Below are 22,283 nucleotides of genomic sequence, written 5' to 3' on the forward strand. Positions count from 1 at the left end.
TGGAAAGAGAGCTTAATGATGTAGAAAAATACAGTGAGCAGCATCTTGCATTACCGTGTAAAAGAAAGCATTATTGTCTCTGATTTTGCTTTTGTATATTCCTGCACACTGTTTCTGCTGTAAACCAGCCTCTTCCCTACATCCCACCCATGTTTATTCACAGATTGTGTGTGTAGAAAAGAAACGGTTTAATACTCAGTTCATCCGCTGCTATGGTGGTCAGCAGCCAAGCCTGGCTAGCCATGACCCACTAACGAAACGAAGCAGAAGCTGGGCTGCACTTGGCTGTATCACCATTAAATTACACCTAGATAGGCTAACACATGACACTAATTGGGCATTTCATTTCTGGTGCGACGCAGCGTTAATATGCAGGCAGCGGGTGGCTCCCCAAGGCCGAGCAGCCCGTGGACGACATAAATACCTCCGAAAAGCTGCCTGCGGGTTGGCAGACCTGGAGCGAAGAGCTGGACTAAGAGGCTCTGTTTTCTTACAGCCTCATTCCCTCCTACTGGGTCTTGGATGACCCAGTGCAAAAAAGCCCGTGGATGACTTTTGCAGAGCTGAACAGAGAGAAATGTCCTCCAGCAGAACTGGGGTGTTTATTTCCCTCCGGTGCCAATGCCGACTTCTCTGCCTGATGCAGGAGGAACAGATAAAAAATCCCACAGCAGTGCCTGTACAGGACCAGCGCAGCGCCTCATGAATCTACCAACTGAGAACACACTCAAATATTTTTTATTACAACACATTAAGCTAAAATCAATAGATTCATTTACTGAAACAAATTTAATACTTCAGCTAATCAAGAGAAAGTAACATTTTTCTGAAAAGAAGTGACATTTCATTACAGCACTCAGTTGTAAAGTCACTGGCAGAAATTTTTCAATGTACCAATTAAACAGTAACTCAATGAAGTTAGTAACATAAAAAGCAATATTGCATATTTACAGTTTCCTCCCCAGTAAATGCAAACATCCCTAGCTCCTCGCAATACCAACAGAACGTCCACACAATGCTTCTAACAATGCCGCCACATCTTTGATTTCTCCTTTTCAAATACTTCTACGTTATTTTTCCCAAAGATGTAACATGCTATTTTCTCTACAATCAACCTTTTTTCTTTTTTTTCCCCCCCTTTGGAGAGAAGCAGAAGTGGCATTTTGAAAACTTCAATTTGCTGAAATATAATAGCACCACTGAGCTCCTTGTTCTTCACTTTTATTCTCACTTTATGCTAGGAAGATAGAGCTGCAGTAGTTTTACTGTTGTCAAACAAAAGTAAATAAATAATGTTTTTGTTGACTATTACATAACAAGATACTGCATCTCTATTATTAAACTGAGTTTTAGTACACATTCCTCTTTCTCAGATGTGAGAATTTACAAATACTGTAATCATTCTGGAACACCGCCAAGCAATTATATATGTGAGCCTTGCAATGATACACAGGAAAGTCAATTTGATGAAAAAATTCATTTAATAAAATATTTCACCGTGAGTTATACACATACAGGACTGAATTACTAGCAGGGTGTGCAGTGATAGGACAAGGAGTAATGCTTTCAAACTGAAAGAGAGCAGATTTAGATTTGATATTTGGAAGAAATTCTTTATTCAGAGCGTGGTGAGGCCCTGGCACAGGCTGCCCAGAGAAGCTGTGGATGCCCCATCCCTGGAGGTGCTCAAGGCCAGGCTGGATGGGGCTTTGGGCAACCTGGGCTGGTGGGAGGTGTCCCTGCCCATGGCAGGGGGTGGGACTGGGTGGTCTGTAAGGTCCCTTCCAACCCAAACTGTTCTGTGATCCTCAGAATGCAAAAAGATGTTCATACCTGATTTTTTGTGGACATACAGTTTTGTTTTTCCCTAGGATTACGGCTTTCCAGCTATCAGAGGCATTCTCCAAACCGTACATGGGCTACTTATCAGCTCCTTGCGTAGGAGATACATATCCTTTTATTTTTATTTTTATTAGTATGGAATCTCATCTTTTTGCAGGCTGGATAGCCTTTCATGGGCACAATCTATTTTCATTCCACCTTTATCAGCAAACCCTGGGTAAGAGTCACCAGCTTGCTCATCAAAGGTCTAAAAGAGCTGAAGATTGAAGGACATCTCGGATTTTACAGACTGTATTTGAGGATGCAAATGGTGGAAAAAAATACATTTATGGAAATTTATTAGCACTAGTGCAAGTGAAATTTAAGCTGCCATGCCAGTCTTTGGGGAATACGACACTGGATATGCTCACTTGTAGTTAAAACAGCTGTACAACAAGCATTTGTTCTTATTCCTGTCTTTAATCTCGTAATTGGAAATGTCTAGAGAGACAAGCAGCGAAAGTACCTGCACCATAACTTCAGGTACTCAAAATTTAGGACCTAGCTTTGTATGTAATCCACTGAGGGACACTGGCACCCCTAAATCGATTTAAGAGACCCAGCGAGGCACCGGCCAGGCTCTGCTCTTGGAGGCTCTCAGATTCCCCCTCTGGAATGAACGATTTTCCATGGGCTATACAGGGAGCCTGTGGAGCACGTGGTGGCTGGAACTGCCCTCCTTTATGGGTATTATAATCAGACAGGATATTATCCACAACCCTTTTTCCTTTGTAGGTTGATATCCTGCATAATTATCTCATTTGATATTTCTTCTCCCTTCTCTGTTATTGTTCGCGGGCCTATTCTTTTCCATTTATCTAAATTTAATCTGCATTTGCCTTTTACTTGCCCTAAAAACAGCACAGTACCTCTCAATACGATAATTTTTGCCAACTGTTTTTCTCCAATCTTATCGCTATCTGACATTTAAAATATTTCTCATTCATGGTGTTCACCGTGAGCTTTATATACCTTATAAAGAAAGGTCTCAGAAACAATATCCTCGTCTAAGAATTGCCCTGCTATACCATCTCTCACCCTCTGCAACTTCAACATCTTGATTTATTCATGAGTAATTTATTGTAAAGAGATTATCATCTGCATTTTGCAAAGGTACTACAAGTTCAAGCTCATTTATCAAGTGCAACCTCATTTGTTCAGTTCAGACTCAAAATCACTCACCCCTAAAAATCTTACCAAATTTAGATCTATTCTGCCTATTAACTGTAAAAACAACAGTTTGCTTTCTCTTCCCCCCTCAAGGCTGATCTTGGCTGTTCTCATGGTATTTGTAACCAATTAGCTGTTAATAAATATTTTAAAAAGACCTACAGACTTTGTCCAAGTACCTTACCATTGTCCCATTCTATTAGATTTCTAATAGGGTCTGATTTTTATCATTTTATTTAGAAATTATTTTTCTATCTGTTCTTCCCCCTTGACCATTATCCATCCTACTCCTTTTATTTCATTTGCCTGCACTACCAACAAAAGCCTCTGGTCTAATGCAGGAAGGAAAGACAAAGGCTTGATTTTGAAAACGAGAACAGGTTAATCAATAACAAATATGGCATGAAAAAAGTAATTTCTGAAGGACACAATAAAGACACATGTATTTTGGACACCCCTTTCTCTGAGAAGACACTATCTACAATGAGTTTCCTAAATTTGACTACAACTCTGAGAAGCCTGAGCACATTTGCTGTTTGAGTATTGAATTCTACTCAGAAGAAAATGCAAATGCAATCGCATCGATGGAAACTGAGCGTGAGGATGTCTGCATCAAAGGAAAAACAGTCTGTTTCAACCCAAGCAGAGGAGCTGGCCCCATAAACAGCTGTTAGCAAGGTATCCTCAATTACTCAGAACAAATTATGCTCTCGATATAGACAGGCACACCCAAACAGGTTTCAGGATGCAATTATAGCACGGTAACAGCTGCAGCAACAAATTACCACATTCGAGAGCTTAAAATCATCGTGGACAAATCATCCCTCTTCTGCATAAGATGATTTTTGTAAGACAGAAGAAAGCAAAACAACGACTGGTGCCAGTCCCAAGTTGCTCACACATGGGAGCCAGAATACTCTCAGACATGGAAGCCTGGGAAAGAACAGCGTGACTGAGATGGGGAGGACGACAAAACACTGCTTGCCCCATGACATGGTGAATTTGGCAGTTTCACAATGACCTGTTTGGTTATTCCACCGTGACGAGCACGAGGGATCGATGCAATGCAGATGAGAAATAACCTGCACGGCCTGTGCTTGTTTAGTGCTAAAACAAACCTCTCGCTCCCTGCATCTTCCCCAGCAATTTCCAGTTGGCAGTGAGCAATAACTCCGTGGCTCCGTGACACAACTTCACCCTTCTGTTCAATAAGGAAAAATATTATAAAAAAAACCCCTATTTGCATATTAGCACATGTAAGTTTAATAATGAGACAAGCTGCATGTCTTGTTGGTCTATTCTCCCACATACCTGGTGACAGGACGAGGGGGAATGGGCTTAAGTTGCGCCAGGGGAGTTTTAGGTTTGATCTTAGGAAGAACTTCTTCACTGAAAGGGTTGTTAGGTATTGGAACAGGCTGCCCAGGGAAGTGGTGGAGTCACCATCCCTGGAAGTCTTTAAAAGACATTTAGATGTAGAGCTTAGGGAAATGGTTTAGTGGGGACTGTTAGCGTTAGGTCAGAGGTTGGACTTGATGATCTTGAGGTCTCTTCCAACCTAGAAATTCTGTGATTCTGTGATTCTTAACATTTACATAGTTTGCTTTTATACCATTGTAAGCACAATCTGCACATCACTTGAAGATCCAGTTCTCCCTATGATTGTACTTCTCAGAATTGCAAAGTGCCATGCCTCATCTCAAGCACTCTGCGCAGATTTGGGTGTCACAGTATAACAAGGCCATGAAACTATTACAGAGTGCCCAAAGGAGAGTTACAAAGATAGTGAAGGGTCTAGAGGGCAAGATGTATGAGGAGCTGCTGAGATCACCTGGTTTGTTCAGCCCAGAGCAGAGGAGACTGGATGATGCTCTCAGACCTATGGTCTGATTTTTGGGTGGCCCTGTGTGGAGCCAAGATTTGGACTCGATGTTCCTTGTGGGTCCTTTCCAACTCTGGATATTCTGTGATTCAGTTCTATAGTAAAATATACAGAAAATTACCCAGAACAGTAAGAAAGCAAATTAATTCTGTATGAAGACAAAAAGAGACAAAAAAAAAACAAAAAAACAAACAGAAAATCACAAAACCTAAAGCGTGATGACACTTCCATTAGCTACTGCTGGTTTCAAATCTCATTATTTATCAAATGAGACAAAACCAGGAGGTTCAAATCAACCATCCCTAACGCGATAAATAGCTGGTTGGCTTCATCTCACAGGTATTATGACAAAAGTACTCAAAATGAAGCAAAGAAGAAAACATGAATAATGTTAAGGATTAATTTTGAGGGACTTTGCTTCGAAGTCGCTGTGGAACAAGGGACACAGACAAGACTGGAGGAGAAGGAAATTTTACTACTTTTTTTTTTTTCCTTGCTCTCTTTAAGATTAGTTACGTGGCTCTGAATAATCTATAAACCTCTTACATTTTATAGGCATTCCAGAGAACAGCGGCATCTCTCAGTTTCACTTATGTTCCCAGATTTTCAGGTTAAGGCAGCGAAGGCTCTTTATTCTCAACATACACCACACACTCCATTAAAAAAATCCATACTGTCTCCTTACATAAAAAGAGCTGCAAAATTGCTTCAAAGGAAAAACAAAACCAAACAGCCCTTTCTTCTAAGTAACTACTAGAGTGAAGAAAATGTTTTCTGAAAGAAGACTATAGAATCTCTGGAAGGTAATGCAATTCTAGCCCTCAGTGGAAAGAAAGACGCATTTCCTCATATTTTTGATATTATGAGAAAAATCAGTCATTCACAAAGGTAAACATTTAACAGGAAAAAAAAAAAGAAAAAAAAAAAAAAGAGATGCTAAGAATGGAAGTGCTGGAAGTAAATGCAGCAATAGTCCAAAGTCCTGCTCTAGGCAGGGCTAACTTCAAGGAGGAGTCAGGCTGCTCAGGACCTTTTCCAGGTAAATTCTGAAAATCTCCAAGGATGGACTTCTCTTCTTGAGACCCAATTTCCTTAACCTTCCCTCCTATGCCTGGTGCTCCATCCTTCCTCACAGCCCCCTGCAGCAGTCACTCCAGATGGGAGACTTCTTTTGCACTGGGGCCTCCAGAACAGCATGCAGTTACTCCAGATGTGGCATCCCAAATGCTCGAGTAGAGGACAAGAGTGGCTTTCCTTGATCTGACAGCTCTGCTGTAGCTAACACAAACCAGGCTATGGTTGGTCTTATCTTTATTTGCCACCAGGACCCTCAGGCCCTTTCCTGCAGAGCTGCTGTGCTGGCAGTCAGCCTCCAGCCTGAACGCCACAGGGGGACGTTTGGTCCCAGATGCAAAACCCAGCATTTGCTTCTCTTAAACTTCACAAGGTTCCTTTGCCAGCACTTTTTTTTTTAAGCTTTTGGGAAAATGAGGCATTATCATTCTAATTTTCTCTCGCTTGGATGTATTTATATTCCAAAACACCCAGGAAAAAGAAGGCTTTAAAAATTACAATCTGTTCATTTTTACAATACTAATTATAAGCATTTGAAGATATTTTCTTTCTTAAACTGTTAATACAGAAGTAGAAAACTAATGTATATTGAAATCTACAATCAATTAGCTATTATTTTAATCTTCCCAGAAGGCTTAGCCTACCCTGTGCTTAGCAAGAACAAACTTGGATGGATTTTCAAAAAACCTACTACATGCAGAAACAACAAAAGCTGCCAAAAAAACCCAACCCCAACAACAACAACAACAAAAAACCCATAGTCCAAAACCAAGCACCAATTATTCTATCTTATTGGCAGCAACAACAGAAAACTGCAGAGGTAATCTTCTTAATTCTGTGGACTTCTATGGAACACTCTCTACTTGACAAAGAACAAATTTGTTAACTAAATTCATGGGCATAATCACGAGAAAAAGCAAAATGGGGACTATCTGATCCAGCAGAACACAGGGAATTTATGAAATTATAGCTCATTAACATTTTGTTCTTATGGACAGCGATTGTGACAGCATACAAAATAAACTGCCTCATTTTCCCAGCGCTCAGGCAGATTTCCTCGTTGTTATTCTTTTTCTGTTTACATCACCAGTTCCGATGCTGGCGTTTTTTTTAGCATTTTTTATTATTTTGCAGCGTGCCTGCAGAGAGCAAACGTGCCCACTGTACACTGGCACTTACTGTAATATAAACAGACACACAAAATATATTGCTATTAATTTATATTATTAGTGTCTGCAATTGGCAGGCAGGGCTGAGGGCTCCAATATTCCATATACAAACACGTGGGCAGTCAGGACTCCTTGCCCCTAGGTGTTAGCAACTGCTTTTGAGAAAAACTGCAACAAGGAACGGTAACATGTAGAGAAGTGAAAGGAAGTCAAGAGATACAGAATTAAGCCATATGTTTGCGTGTTTGTTTTTTTTTGTTGTTTTGTTTTTTAATTTTCAAAATAATAGTTGAAAAGGATGCTATTTTTAAAAAAGGAGCTAAATTTGCTACCTTTAACAAACACAGCTTTGGAATCAGCAGCTCGTGATTTCTTGCGAGCACCTTACAACACTTTCTAACTTTCAGTTTGTTCAGTGAATTCTCTCTAGCCTCTCCCTCATCTTCTTTACAGGATACAAACTCAATGGGTAGGGCAGTTTTCTACTTCCTTAGAGCTTTTTTTTTTACTGCTATCACTGTTCCTCAGTTTTAGTTTTGAGTATGTTCAGACGTTAAGTGATCTATCACTTAATAACTACATCAAACAAACCTGTATTTCTTGTGAGCAACCAGAACCTACAGATAAATCCCTGGTTCTTTTTTCTCAGGAACGTCTCAGTCCAGAGGTTCTAGGGCTGCATTTGCCTTTTTCCATGGCTGCACCAAACCCACTTCTCTTAGCTCCCCTGTAAACAACCACTGCTTTTTCAGAGACACATCACTGACAAATGAGGAAGCTTCAGAAGATGGCAGATGTACCTGTTTCTGTGACTGCATATTTTTATACTTTATTAGGTTTCATCCTAGCCTATTACCTACAGCCAAAGTTCAGTCGCTCCCTGGGCTGCTTCTCTTTTGTCCTGTCGCTGCTTTCAGACTGTCATCATCAGGACGTGAATCAGTCCATGAATCCTCAACTTCTGTACACGTAATCCTCAACTACACTAAACTCCTCAGTAAAATTATTAACTTATTAAAATAACTAAGCACGTTCTCAAGATTAATTCTGGGGTAGCTCCACCAGTGATACACAGCCTGCCTGACAGAACCACACGCTAATAACTGATGGTTAGGGTAATGGTGACAAGAGGGAACTGCAAAGATACGACAAGGTAACCACTTATTTTCTTTGAGTCGAAGGCATGACATTCTTATGTTTTATTCTACTGCATTTGATCTCACGTAAAGTGCACTAACAGCACAAAATAATACAGGGAGCAGCAGCAGAAGCAACACTCAGATTACGACTTCACAGTGATAAACTAGAAATCCTTTCCTGCTGTGGCACTGCAAGCAAGTACCTCTGTCAATATTTAGCAAAGGCCAATAAGCAATGCCTCATGTAATTAGAGTACCAACATACCATTACTGTCTACCAGCAGGCACAGAAGGAAAACTTTTAGACATATTTTGCTGAAAGACCACACACACGACGCTGTTTTTGTGGAGCTCTGTCAGGACAGGAATTGAGTGGATGGGGAAAGGTGCACTAACCCTACTCCTAAACTTCCAGACAGCCTGAAGAGCTGTACACCCTACCAAGGCTCTCCACATCTGCCCTTTGTGATTAGACTGGGCAGAGGCACTCCACCGAGCTCGCAGATCACACTAATTGGAAGGAGAAGCCACTGGCACCCTGGGAGGGAAAACATCCCAGCTTAATCTACCTCAAGAAAAGGTCTATGGAAAGCACCTCTTTCACCGAGTCATGCCTTTGTTGTCTTCTTTTTTTTGAAAAGATTGCTTTGAAAATTGTGGCCAATCACTTCAGCAATCACCTAGAGCTGGTCGATCTCACTGAAGGAGTCACAGACGAGGTCCAGCCTGGTTCTCAGACATGAGTTCATCCCCCGCGTCTGGAGAAAGGTGAAATAGCCACGCTGAAGCTGCTTCAGCTCTTGAGAACACTGCAGTAAATTCTCTGAGTCACCGGTCAGCTGCCTGCAGATCTCACAGTAAAGGTGGACAGATCTGTGCCTGGAGGGTCTTGCTGGTGCTGAGGCGATCAGAGAAATGATCCTGAGGCAACCACCTGAGATCCTGAGGCAAGAAATGATCCTGAGGCAAGGCCTCTCCCCGCGAGGGCTCTGCTCTGCTTTACCATGTTTCAAGTTAAAAGCGTATTTGCTGAGGGAAAATTAGACGGTTGGGCAAATAATAGCTTGGGACCAAACTGCAGTCCCAAAGTATAGGTGGGAGGTTTAGCCAGCTCAGCCACACCGCCCCGCAGTTTAATAAAACCTCAGATAATGGCTACCAAGCTGCAGGTCGTGGTACAGAGCTCGATCCTTTACTAGTCCTTGACAGGAAGATTGCTCTAACTTCGGCAGAAAATCCCCCGTAAGCAAACCTAAAACTTTCACAATCTGGGCAGAGAAGCGAAATATTAAGAACCCGTTGCTATTTCCAAACTACGCTCTGCACCGCTACCCGCCCTCACATCCCACAAAGTGGAACAATTCTATTTTGAACAAAGTAGTATTTATTACGTAACTTTTTAATAACTACTCTTAAAATACTAAAAATAAAAGAGCGGTAATTAATCTTTATTTAAATGGTAATTTACTGTGTTAAGAGCCCAAAATGAAACTAGTCATTAACGCAATAGTAAAGACTGCCAGAAGCTTCATTACTGATTAATAATGGGGAACACAGCGTACTGAACAGCTTCCCCTAATCCAAGGAGCAACTCAGAACTGAACTGCACAAACTTTCAATCCTCATAAATTGGTGAAGCGATAGCATTTCCTCTATAGAATTTATAATTAGTGGATATAGTGTAGCTAAGTTCTCATCCTGATCTACATTGACTAAATCTCTATTTGAAAAGCAATGGGCCATGCACGTTATAAAGACTTCTTGTTCTGTAAATAGGTTAAAAATCCCATAACGTACCCTTCCATCACTATTATGTGACTATTATGTATGCTGGAACATAATGACATTAGTTACTTCTAACCACAACGTTTGTATGATAAAATTTTTGATCAGCTTCACTGTTCGTAAAAGAACACTAACAATAATTCATATAAATAGATTTAAGAAAGTTTGCCAGCTAATGTCAACTGATGTCATCCTGTCATTTCATCGGCTTTCTTGTCCAAGAAATAATTAATAAAAGTGACCATATAAGATCCCAAAGCAGTGCAAATTACTGAATTGTTCCAAAGTTCATAGAATGAATGCAGATGAATATGACAGTGATTACCAACACAGCTACCTAAATGGGAAGAGATACAAAAAGCAAACATATTTATGTTTGAAATTGTCCTAGAGCACCTTTGAACAGATGCTAGAATCAAACAGCCATTTAGAATAATTTAATTCAGAAACAAAAAAATAAGAACTACCGTATATGAAACCAATTCCTTTAATATAACCTTAAAGGGCAGTGCCTTGAAAACAAAATGGGAATTCATTGCCACAGCAAATTTGACTTTCAAATCGTTAATTCACTTAGTGCTCTCACCAGCTAACCGGAACAGCCATCGCTTTTATGAGCTATTGAACTTACCGAAACCCACTGAGTATTACTCCAGAACAAGAGCAACCACAAACTTCATGCAGTAACTTAAAGATTTGCATCATTAATTCTGTTCAAAGTAGCAACATACAAAATCTTATGGTGTCTACGAACAGGCATATTACATTATAGAAAAAGAAAAATTCCAGGCAGATCCCTCTAGCCAGAAAAACACTCTTTTTTTCACATCTTCTAATCTAACTGCTACTAGATACAGGATTCAAAAACTTCAGGAGTGAATGCTTCACATTCCTTTTGTATAATGAAGCACAGAGATCAAACATCTATCAAGCACTACCACTAATATCTCTGAAAGCAAGCCAGGAGATAGGTAATTTCAGTTAATCTTACCAGTTCATCTATGTCTCAGAAACATTATAAATATTAATATATATAAATATTAATGAATTACTGCATATGAGGAAAAAAGACATAGAATAATCATCTCTAGAAGAGGCATCAGTATTGCGAAACCATTTCACAGACTTGCCATCTCTAGCCTTCATCATCAAAGACACTGGTACAATTATCTTCCTGTACGGTCCTGGAAAATCAAAACTTCTGTGCAATTGCAAACAAACACTTTGATAAGGAGCTTCTCTCTGCAATCTTTTAAATGTACGTAAATTGAAACATGAATTTATGAGTACTAACATGGCAGGTTATATGTTTACTATGAATATTTCAAAGAGCTGGTAACACTCCTATTTGTCCTACTGAAAGTGCACTAAAAATGCATTGGAAGTACTGTTGTAAAAATAATGGTTCACTTAGAGCAATAAATCTACACTGACAGAGGAGTGTAGTGGTTTGGGGCACTCCTTAATGCACACGTTTAGCAAGAAATGCCATATCTTAATAGAAGGCCTTAATACTTCGGATGTTTGCAAATGAACGTGACTTGGTAATTTATACATCGAGAGAGACCAATCCATCACACAGTGAGCAAAAGCAGATCCAAACAAAAGGTTGCAAAGACTCTCCCTTATATATAAATATTCCAGGACAAAGTTTGGTTCACAAGTCTTTTAACTGATGGCACCATTAGCAACCACGTATGAAAAACCTAAAAACCGCTAGAGGAATAATGAGAGAAGCTTGTGTCAACAGTTCCAAGGGACCAGTGCACACTTCCAGAGCACGCACATTTTGTTTAGCAGCACTGTCTCTTAACCTGAATTATTATTCCCCACTTTTGATGCTGAATATCTCTGAGAAGTTGCAGCCTCATCACTCAGTTCTGCTGCTGTCGGGCGGCTGACATTTTCTAGACTCTCCAAGCAATCAGATAGGAGTCTGAATTAAAGAACCGCATTGTGTTTGTTAGCTGTGCATCATTTCCTGCTTGCAAACCACAGAAGAAATGATCCTGAGACAAACGAGGACTTCAGGATTACCTTTAGCACCAGAAATGAAACAAAGCAGTGTGCAAATACATGCCCATATATGCACCTATAGCTCCAAAAATAAACATTACTCTTTAGAGAGAGCAGCCACGTGGAATTAGCTTGTTCAAACACGTCTCTATATTCTACACTAATTTAGCAGATAATAAGGTTTGTTTTCCCTAGGTGGTAACTGAAAGTTATTTTGAATATCCAGATTGCCTATTCTGTGGCAAACGCAATATTTAGGATGAGACTACAGCAACATAAATTACAAAGTCTAATATGAACGCACTCAAATTAAATGTATATCAGATATTTACCAAGCATTACACTATATATATATGATATGAACAGAAAATATTAAAGAAAATATAATTGAGCCTCTATCTTTAAAATTGTGCCATTGCCTACCTTATAAAATGCAACAAGAGAAACACAGAAGGATACTAAGAATTTAAATGGTGTTGATTGCAGATGTTGAATGGCTTGGAGACAGGGAGCAATTAGGAGATTTGCACAGAGTAAGTTTTTGTAGCTTGGAAAATACAAGACTGGGGGTGATGTGAAAGAGAGGATAAAGTCATGCATAGAGAATAACCACTCTAATGGCTAACCATTTCTCCTGACATAAGGCTTAGGTTGAACCAAACTGAAGTATCACTTTAAAAGAAATAAAATAATACTATAACTCGTAATCACAGTATGACTTCGAATATTGAAAATGTAGTGGAAAATCCCTCAGGCACATTCAGAGAAGAAGATCCAACAAAACTTGCACAAACATGCAGGTACAACTTCCACCAGAGAAGCCCCTGGATGCAAACTGCAGGAAACTGGATGCATGCATTGCATATGTGCTGGTTTTGCACTTTTTCCCTACTCACAATATGACACACAGTCCTGCAGTTTGATCCTGCACAGGATCTGCTCTGGAGGTGTGAGCAGAAGGGCCTCTCCTTGGCTGCAAGTGAGGGTGACGGTACTGCTGCGAACTGGAAGTGGCTGCAGAGTGCAATAGTGAATTTACAAAATCTTCCCAGCCATGCAGAACTGCCCCCCTCGTTTTGCTGCTCATTATTAGAAGTGGATGAGGTAGGTGAGGGTGGGAAGGGGGCCTAATTTGGAAGGGAGAACAGTATGAGAAGCTGGTTGTATCGTGCCAGTCGTTTTTCCATGGAAGGACAAAATATTTCCACTGCTGCCTGGGCGACCTGCCAGGGCTCTACCTCCTCTCCTCAGCCTAGCAATTACACTTGCACAGCACTCCGAAAGAGAAATGCTGTCACATCTTGGAGAACACCTACGATTAGTCATTCAAGGCAGGGTTAAGCTCCCTGATTAACTCTGGGAAGGGAAGCTGAGGGAAGTAACTCCTAAGAGATGACTGTGAGAGAGGCCAGTTCCTAAAACTAAAAATAATATAAAAAAAAATAAAAAGGAATAATCACTCACCTCAGGCACTTTCACTCCTTAGCTGCTTATGGATAAAGGATAATATCTTACCAGGATGAAGCCTAATGGCAGCCCTCACAAAATTGGCATCCATCTCAAAGGAGGACTGACCTTCACTGGGTGGACAACTGCCAGATTACCCACCCAAAGGTGTAGTTTATAGAGGTGTAGGTTATTAAAACAGATTATCTTTTATTCCAGAGACGACAAGGTGATTACACTTAGCTTTGTGGACCAAGTGAGTTTAGACTCCCTCGGTATCTTTTTGTATTTTTTATGTTTGTACCTTTTATTTACTTATACAAAGCATTTAAACAAGTACTATTATAAAAGGGTTGTCACAAAAAAATAGTTGATTTGGGAAGAAACTTCTTGCAATACAAGGTTTCATGCCAAAAACATTTTGGATTGTTTGATTATCAAACTGAGTAACATACATGTAGGAACTGGGAGGACGAAAAGCAAGCATATGTTCTTTTGAAGCAATTTGAAAACAGTACCAAGGCTGAAGGTAGGGCACACATTTGAGTTTTAGAAATTAAATTTCATTTTGGTGTAAAAATAATAAGGCTTTTAAAATTGAGAGGCACAAGAGTGTACACTCAATGGAGGGTACAACATTGCCAAGAGTGCAGGATATATAGTAATTAGTGGTATCACTCGGGACACAAGAGCATTTTGGCATTCTAAAATAGAGATCATGTTTCCACATCCCACTGTAATGACTGACATGCTAATGCCTATCTCTCTTTCCTAAGGAAAATCCCAGCGATGCTCATCAGAAGCAGACCGTATATCCTTGTAAGACATTTTTGTTTGCAAGTGACTTGAAAATAACTAATTAGCAACTGGCAATTAGAAATGTGAAACTATTGTAGTTCAACTGAAGGAAAAGAAACAGTAAGTCACACAAGACAAATGATCTTCCAGCAATTGTATGAGCCTCTCATAATAAATCCAATAATACTGGGAAAACAATCTGTGCTTTTTACTGCAGTCCTTCCCTGTCAAGGATCACTTGAAGAATTACAGAGTTCCAAAGTGGCTTTGTTTGAAATGTCACTGACAAGGTAACCTAAAAGAACATTTTACTTCTCATAATTAAACCAGAGTCAAAATTAATCAAACGACAAGAGGAAAAAACTAAACTTCTTTGACAAGTTAAGTACGCAGTATGCAGTTGTAACTAAAATAAAACCCAGAATATGGTAAACAACACAAAAACTGCACTATTTCGCATTATTCTTGCTGGAACTGTATCGATACACTTGAAGTACTCTATATTAAGACTGAAAACATACAGAAGTGAAATCAGTTAAATGGCCCCTTCCCCCCTACTCGTTAATCGTACCTTAATTTGTGCAAAAGGTCTGTCAAAGTTTCCAACATAAAGAAGACCAACATTCTGGGTGAGTAGCCTAAAAAAATGGAAAAAAAAAAGTCTTTTAAGATATCACTTTATATCCGTGAACTTTTTGCATTCCCATTAGTTGTTCCTGGAGTTCATTATGATAGCAAGAGCTACCTTTGCAAATACAATTACGCAACTCTACTTGAACAAGTACAAGAAGGAAGGACGCATTAAAGATGGATATGCACTGGTAATTTGTGTTTACTGTGAAGAAGCTCTTCAACAAAATAATTTCACAGGCTCCTTTGTGAGGAACGTCACTCAATAAGACACAAGAACAGCAGGAATGTACCGTATCTATTTATTGGAGAACTGAGAGACAAAGAGACAGCAAGAGCACAGGCTAATAATAAATACATTCAGCAGGCCTAAGAGTTAACAAAGATTAGGACAAATAAAAGCATGCACAGTATTATAAAGACATCACTAAAAGAAGAGAAATAATGGAGAATCTCTGCTGTGTTGTCTAAGGGCTTCCTAAATACAAAGAGCACTAGATCTGGTTTGTGCTAGTTCTTCTCTTCAACTATAGAGTCCTTACAGGCACTACCAAGATTCAGAGGGATAGTGGGATAAGTTGACTCGAATGTGGGTGCTTTTTAATAAGAATTACCTTGATTTCTGCAGCTACTGGGCAAGTCAGTGTTACTACTACACCAACTCCCAATACCAGAGGGCCATTAGGAGGCCACCCCTAAGAACAGGAAGACGAGCCCATCACTGAGGGAAGGCGCCCAGCTGAAAGCGTATGAGATCATTGTGCTGTTCAGACTGGACTACTGCTATTTTCCCCTCACTAAGCAAAGGCAAAAGGTGTCTCTTTTCAATAAAATTTGTATTTTAGGCATGCATATCATGTATATATCTTTAATTCATAGTGAGCTACATGGTTTGTTTGTTTTTCTGCATATAATCTGGTTGTCATTTTCAACTAATTTCTCACCATTCTCAACTCTATTTTTAAAAACAAAAGGAAATATAAACGTAGATGACAGTGACTTGTTCTTTTGACCTTCAATCCACACAATGAACACGTCTTAGCATGATTTTGATTCTTCCCAGTTCTGAAACTGATACGCTTGACCTTAAAACTGGTTCACTAACAGTGGGAATTGGTGGAACTCAGCAAAATGGCAAAGTCGAAACACTCAAGTATATAAAACAGATTGCAAGACGTGGTGTCAAGCCGTGTATCATCTTCAAAATCCTTTTGTAATTAGATACTGTATACAAAAATATCCTGGGTATTGACGGAAATGCCCAAAGGAAGGAAAGACTAGTGAGGATCAGAGCAAATCAGTCATACCACGGACAGGTAAGCGACCTTCTCACTTTGCCCATTAGTGCGCCTGCTCTGGAAGCCCTGTACTGTTTTGCAATGGTTCTGCAGTATTGACATACAGAAGCCAGGATGAGCATGTCAAATTCATTTTCACTCACAGTAAGTTAAATTCATTTAGAACACAGGTCTCTGGAGTTGAAAAAGCCACTGTATTGATCAAATCTTCTCCTAGGAGTATAAAGGAAATTCAGAAAATATTTAAGGTTTCTCTAAATGAAAAGAAACGTGTGAAGTAATCAGTGAAAAAGGTTAAAAAGAGAATCCATAGAAAGGATTTGGGGTATGCCACCATATAAGAGGCAACTAAATGCAACAAAGTATTCTTAAAAAAAATAAATTATGTGTAGTTTTGTTAAGGCAAAGAAAAAAACAAGCCAACAAATGACGCCAATTACACTTCTAGTACGGGACCAAAAAAAGAGAAGTGATATACACTGTGATTCTTCTCACGTGGTTATTCTTTATGTTGCTTTCTGTACTGGAAAGAAATGACAGATCATTATAAATTTGAGTCCTTATATGGCTTTATTTAAAGGTAATGAACAGCTAGGGAACCTTAAAACTGGTCATTTCTGAATACAACATAGCTGTCCCTACTTAACTTGCCATCCCCTGGTGTACATCCAAAGCCAGCAAACACACTGCAAAGATTGCCTTCCTTTTACGACTGATAATGACACAGAAGTACAAGCTTATTACTATTTATTCACCTTTTACCACCTCAGCCAAAATGCGTTTCACTTAAAAAATTTTGATCTGTATTCGCAAGTCACTTCAAAATTCAATGCGATGTTGGGAAATTTTTAGGGAAGTGCAAATTACTTGTATCACTCTTAAATGAAAGGACACATTCTTCAGTTTTCACAATTCCTCTCGAGTTCTGCAGTTCAGAATCATAACCACAAAGCCAGTCCGTCTTCCATACCATAAGTACGCATGGTTGAAACGAGCATCCCAAAATGAACACAACTTCATGTCCTGAAATATTCCCCCCTGCCCCAAACAGCCTGAGCAATCAACACATTCCAAGTCTCATGACTAGTATAAACGCTTTTAGGGTCATTATGCCAATGCCTTCTCAAAACCAGAGCTGTTTCTTATCTAATTTCTCATTTTCACAGTTCTGTTCTCCAAACCACATGAGCAGTCCCCAAGCCCAGCACTGCCAACAGCTGGACTTCACTGGCTGAGATCAATACCAGCCTAGGAAACCATTGCACTGGTTTCACAGTCCAATGATCAGATTTGGACTTCACATTCAAATAATTGCCTTAAAATTACAAGAAATAATCAAAAAAGCAAATGTCTACAGGCACTTCGGTACATACACGGACTTTTACTTTAAAATATGCAGCAATATACAAAGTTGCCTAAACTAATCATATTAATTTACAGATTGCAGTGTATTTTATTTGCAGTATATTCTGTTCAATACATTATCAATACAGTGTTTTGGTTTTTTTTTTTTGGTAAGTAATAATAAAATAGAACAAAAGTATGAAATGTCATTCCAAACAGCAGCGGTTCTTTCAGATGTGCTGTCCATACAGAGAATTACAGTCCCTGTCCTCCCGTCCCATATACCAAATTGAGCAACCATCCATCCAGACATGCCTATTAGGGCTGTATAAAAACACCAGGAAAAAAAAAAAGTATGGGGACCATTTCTGACTTTTGGCAAAATAATGCCAAGGTCACACAGGGCTTTCCAGTACCAAGAAAACGCTGTCGTATAGTTACCACCAAGCGACCTGTTTTCTGCCTTCAAAATCTGAGATTTGGCCTCTTCTGTGACCCAAAGCATGGCTGTGTTTTGAAAACCCCAGCTGTAGGAACCAGGCTTCGTGTGCCCATGAAGGATGCTGACTGCAGGATCAGTCAGGAGTGAGTGTGGTAGGACACAGAGATAGAAAAGAGTGGTGGCAACAATGATGTGAGGGGGTGAATACAAACAAGTACAAAACAGGATTAAGGGCTGGGTGAAAGGAAACTGGGAATAAGGAGGAGTGAGACAGCAGGGAATCTGGAACAAAAGAGTGAGTGGACTGTCTGGATCCTAGTGCTGCTGTGCGGAGCGTGGGCTTCCAGAAAGGGGCATGCAGAGCAATGCAGGAGCAGGGGTGGAGCCAGGAGCCGCTACCTCTCACAGGAGCAAGTTACTGCAGGTGAGCCGAACGCGGTAACTTGCTCCTGTGCGAGGCAGCAGCTCCTGCGCTTGCTCTGCTGCGAGACCCGTGGGGCATCGTGCGGGGACACAGGGGCAGCGCCGAGACTCGCAGCTCTAGCACAGAGGGCGGGCAGGCCGGGGACATGGAGAGCACGGAGAGAAAAAACCCAACGCGCGCGGCAGAGGGGCTGAGAGGAGGTAAGGTACATGGCATCAGGGAGGTGGAAATGCCACAGTGAGACACGAGCAGGCAGATGGGCCTGAGACATCTGTTTTTTCAAGATGAAAAGCTGCATGAAATAAAGCAGCAGGAGGCATGCAGAACTGCCTACAGCTACGCTCCGGTTATTAACTACCCGTCTGAAACAGGAGATGCAACTTCTCCCTTGATTTTCCTCAGTAACGTTCATCAAAATCCAACTTATGACAATCTATCAAATGGTATATTGCAGGATCTGTATCAGGTGATCCTAAAATGTATCTCGACAGCCATCGTGGTTGATTAATAGTTCAATACTTCACATAACTCACTGGATCCTGTACTGCTTCTGTACTGCTGGTTTTATCCTTGACTGTTGTCTGCTTTTCCACTGTCTTGCAACCACCTGGAACACCCTTGGTGTCTGCATGGAAGGGATTTCACCCTAGTAGATACTATTAAACAAAAATAGCATTGATTTCATTGATTAACAGGATTAAGATACATGCTCTAATTCCATTTTACAGTCAGAAGCAGTTACAGGTGGCTAAAATGGGACTGAGGATCTGATCTAACCACTTCATCCTGCACATGCTGCCAAAAGACATTTGCAGTCTTCACAGAGGTTGCTGGTGAAAAGGTTTCAGTCCTGAGAAGCTGTGTACCAAGCATGGACTGGGTGTGAAACAAAACTGAATGAAAAAAAGCGATCCTGGCGCTCAGCAGTGCTACTGACCCTTGAGCACAGCCATACCTCTACTGCTAAGAGTATCTCTGCGTATGCATTAGTGAATGATTAAGGCTGGAATGAGAAAAAGAAAAAAAAAAAAAAGATGTTTAAAATGTAAATTAGACAGTCAGATAAAATTTTAGGAAAATCAATGTGACCACTCTCTCATGCTAAACTCCCACACTTAAAATAACCATGGAGAAGGGATTAATATTAGTTATTACCTGACCAATTTTACATTTTAAAATATACCTTCTCTCTGATAAGCACATACAAAGAATTTCATTGTTACGCTCTACGTATGCTTTTAACTATCTGTAAAAATCTCTCCTGATGCATTGTCACATTTTAGGCAGAAATGACTGTTTTGAGTTAAAAACACAAATGAACAACTGCCCTGAGAGCAGAAGCAACCCTTTGTGAGTTCAATAACTACACTTCCCAAAAGTATTTGAATGGCTTTGACGCATACCTTCGAAGATAAAAGTAACTTTTATACGTAATTTTACAAATTTTGTATTCCATTATACAAACTAATTATTTCAGAGCTATGACTAGAGCACAAATAAAGCACCAGGGCACAGAAGAACAGCTGTCATATCCACACAATCTTGCTGATGTCTTCTTAATAATACAATAAGTATACTACATTTATCCTGTGTTCACTTAAACTGCAAGGGACAACAGCACACTGTGCTGCAGTATCTTAACCACAAAAAAGAAGCAGTTTCTTAGTCTCCTGAACTATATTTTTGTATTCTACTACAGCAACATTACAATTATAGTTTGCTTCTTGTTCAAGCCAATCATTCCCTATTGCTTTTCAACTCTTAGGATGTATTTCCTTGGAGCATCAAATTCAAGGAAAATGCAACAAAAAAAATCAGAAAACCATGAAAAGGGAATTATAAAAATTGATACTCTGAAGAATTAATGTTTTTTTCAAGTTGAATAAAGTTAATTATTTTATTAATTTGTCTCAAAGGCTGGTGCAACAGTAACAGAGTGAAAACATGAAATTTGGTTTTATAAAATAGAGAAGTTTTTATAACAGGATCCTATAAAAATATGAAAAAAATCTGTGTAGATAAGCTTTTGAATTTAATCTGACAGGCATATATGGTTAGCAAACAATGTGCAATTTTGCTTGAGTGCCATTGAGAGTACGGCTCTCCCTATACGTATTGAGAGTTTACATTTATTCAGCAGTGAATCTTTTGTGTTGAATATCGACAATGGAAATGCGGGGATTTCACGTATAAGACGGAAGAGATTTTCCCTGCATTCAACAGTGTATTTATCAAACCGTTTTTTTAGGCGGTGGAAATATTATGACAATTTTTTTACTCATCAGTCATGCACGAAAAATAAAATGTTGATGGACAAATATATGCTATTCTAGTGTAATCATCATGGTAAAGAACAGGCAAAAGATTGTATATTTGATTTAGGACATTTTCCCTCAAATTATGAGCACATACTGAAAAAAAAATAGATGAGGTGACTACAAAAAGCCATTAAGCAGAGCTGGTTATATAGAAGAGATGCAAAAGGAATGTGTTTGAACTTGGAAAGTAAAAAGCTTGGGAATGGATGAGAAGTGTTAAAAGAATAGACTGTAAACAATTTTACAATGGTAAAATCATCTTTGCAGTAAAATGCCCCAGGTAATTTAAGCAAAACCTTTCCATTCCATGAATTCTGAATTTGCAGAATATCCCACGCCAAGTTAATGGTGACAGCAATTAGCACTGAATTGCATTCTAAGTAATATTCATGGAGAAGGAAATGCAGCGGGCAGCACAAGCTACAGAACTGAATTCACCACCCCCAGCCTTCCCCACTACGGTATTCCAACGGCGTAGGCTATTAGTTGTATTAATACCCATGCTGCTTTCTGAAACACACACAACTTGGGCAAAAATATCGGGGTTACATGCTAACTGCCCTCCACAGGAAAAGCTCCCATGCTTCCTACTTGAAAGGCTTCGCTGAATTACATCACTCCTACAGTAAATCACTGTCTGTCATTAAGTATTGATAGCAGGAATCTAGCAAGTAACTGATCCTTGAAAGACATGCTGCCACTGAATAACCTCACCACGGCTATGTGCCAAACCCAATAAAAATGACATTTAAAGAGCTCCAAACTGCAAAACAAAAGGACCTCGTATTTGAGGCAATGGTCTTGAAGTGGTTTGGGATCGGGATCAAAAAGAATAAAGTGACTGGTATCAAGGTTTACTTTGACTTAGGAGAGTTTAATCAACATTATTCTTGCTTGAGTTTTTGGCTTTTTAATTTTTTATTATTATTATTATTATTATTTTGTTTTGTTTGAGGGGAAAGATTATACACGAATGCAGAGATGGAGATTTTCAAAAAACATCCTTGTACTTATAAATTTAACCGTACCATTAGATGTTTCCAAAAGGACTTTCTTTTGTTTGCTGCATTTATGCCTGGTGCTGATAATATTTTAAAGTTTGTCCAGGCTTTGCCTTGCAAGCAAATCACATAAAGAAGCATTTTGACTCCATTTACATACAAGTTATCCATAAAAAGTAGAAAGGACAAGTAAATAGAAACAAAAAGTACCCATTAAATAATCACGGCCATTCCTCCACCAATGGAATATTATTCCCTGTAGTATAATGAGCAATTTGGCCAGGCTGGCCATAAATTATCTGAAAAATGAGGCTGTCTGCCTTTTCCTTTGGGAGATTATTACATAGTCTGAGAGATTTCACTATTAGAATCTATTTCTGATAGTAAACCTCAATTTTTCTTTTCTGAATATCATCCCTCTCATCTCACTGAAATACAGGACAGCAGTTAGGAACTATTTCCAACT

The 22,283-nt window shown here is 39.5% G+C and overlaps 1 protein-coding gene across 2 annotated transcripts in view; it reads right to left on the reverse strand.

The window, feature by feature from the left end:
* RNGTT (RNA guanylyltransferase and 5'-phosphatase) overlaps positions 1–22,283 on the reverse strand; it is a 179,383-nt gene that overhangs the window by 16,927 nt on the left and 140,173 nt on the right. For both annotated transcript variants that reach the window (XM_084284969.1, XM_084284970.1), the window contains exon 14: positions 14,932–14,998. In XM_084284969.1, the coding sequence (XP_084141095.1) occupies positions 14,932–14,998 (67 nt within the window). The remainder of the gene's footprint in view (positions 1–14,931; positions 14,999–22,283) is intronic.

This window comes from Netta rufina (assembly GCF_964035555.1).
Source record: "Netta rufina genome assembly, chromosome: 3".
Taxonomy (NCBI): Eukaryota; Metazoa; Chordata; class Aves; order Anseriformes; family Anatidae; genus Netta; species Netta rufina.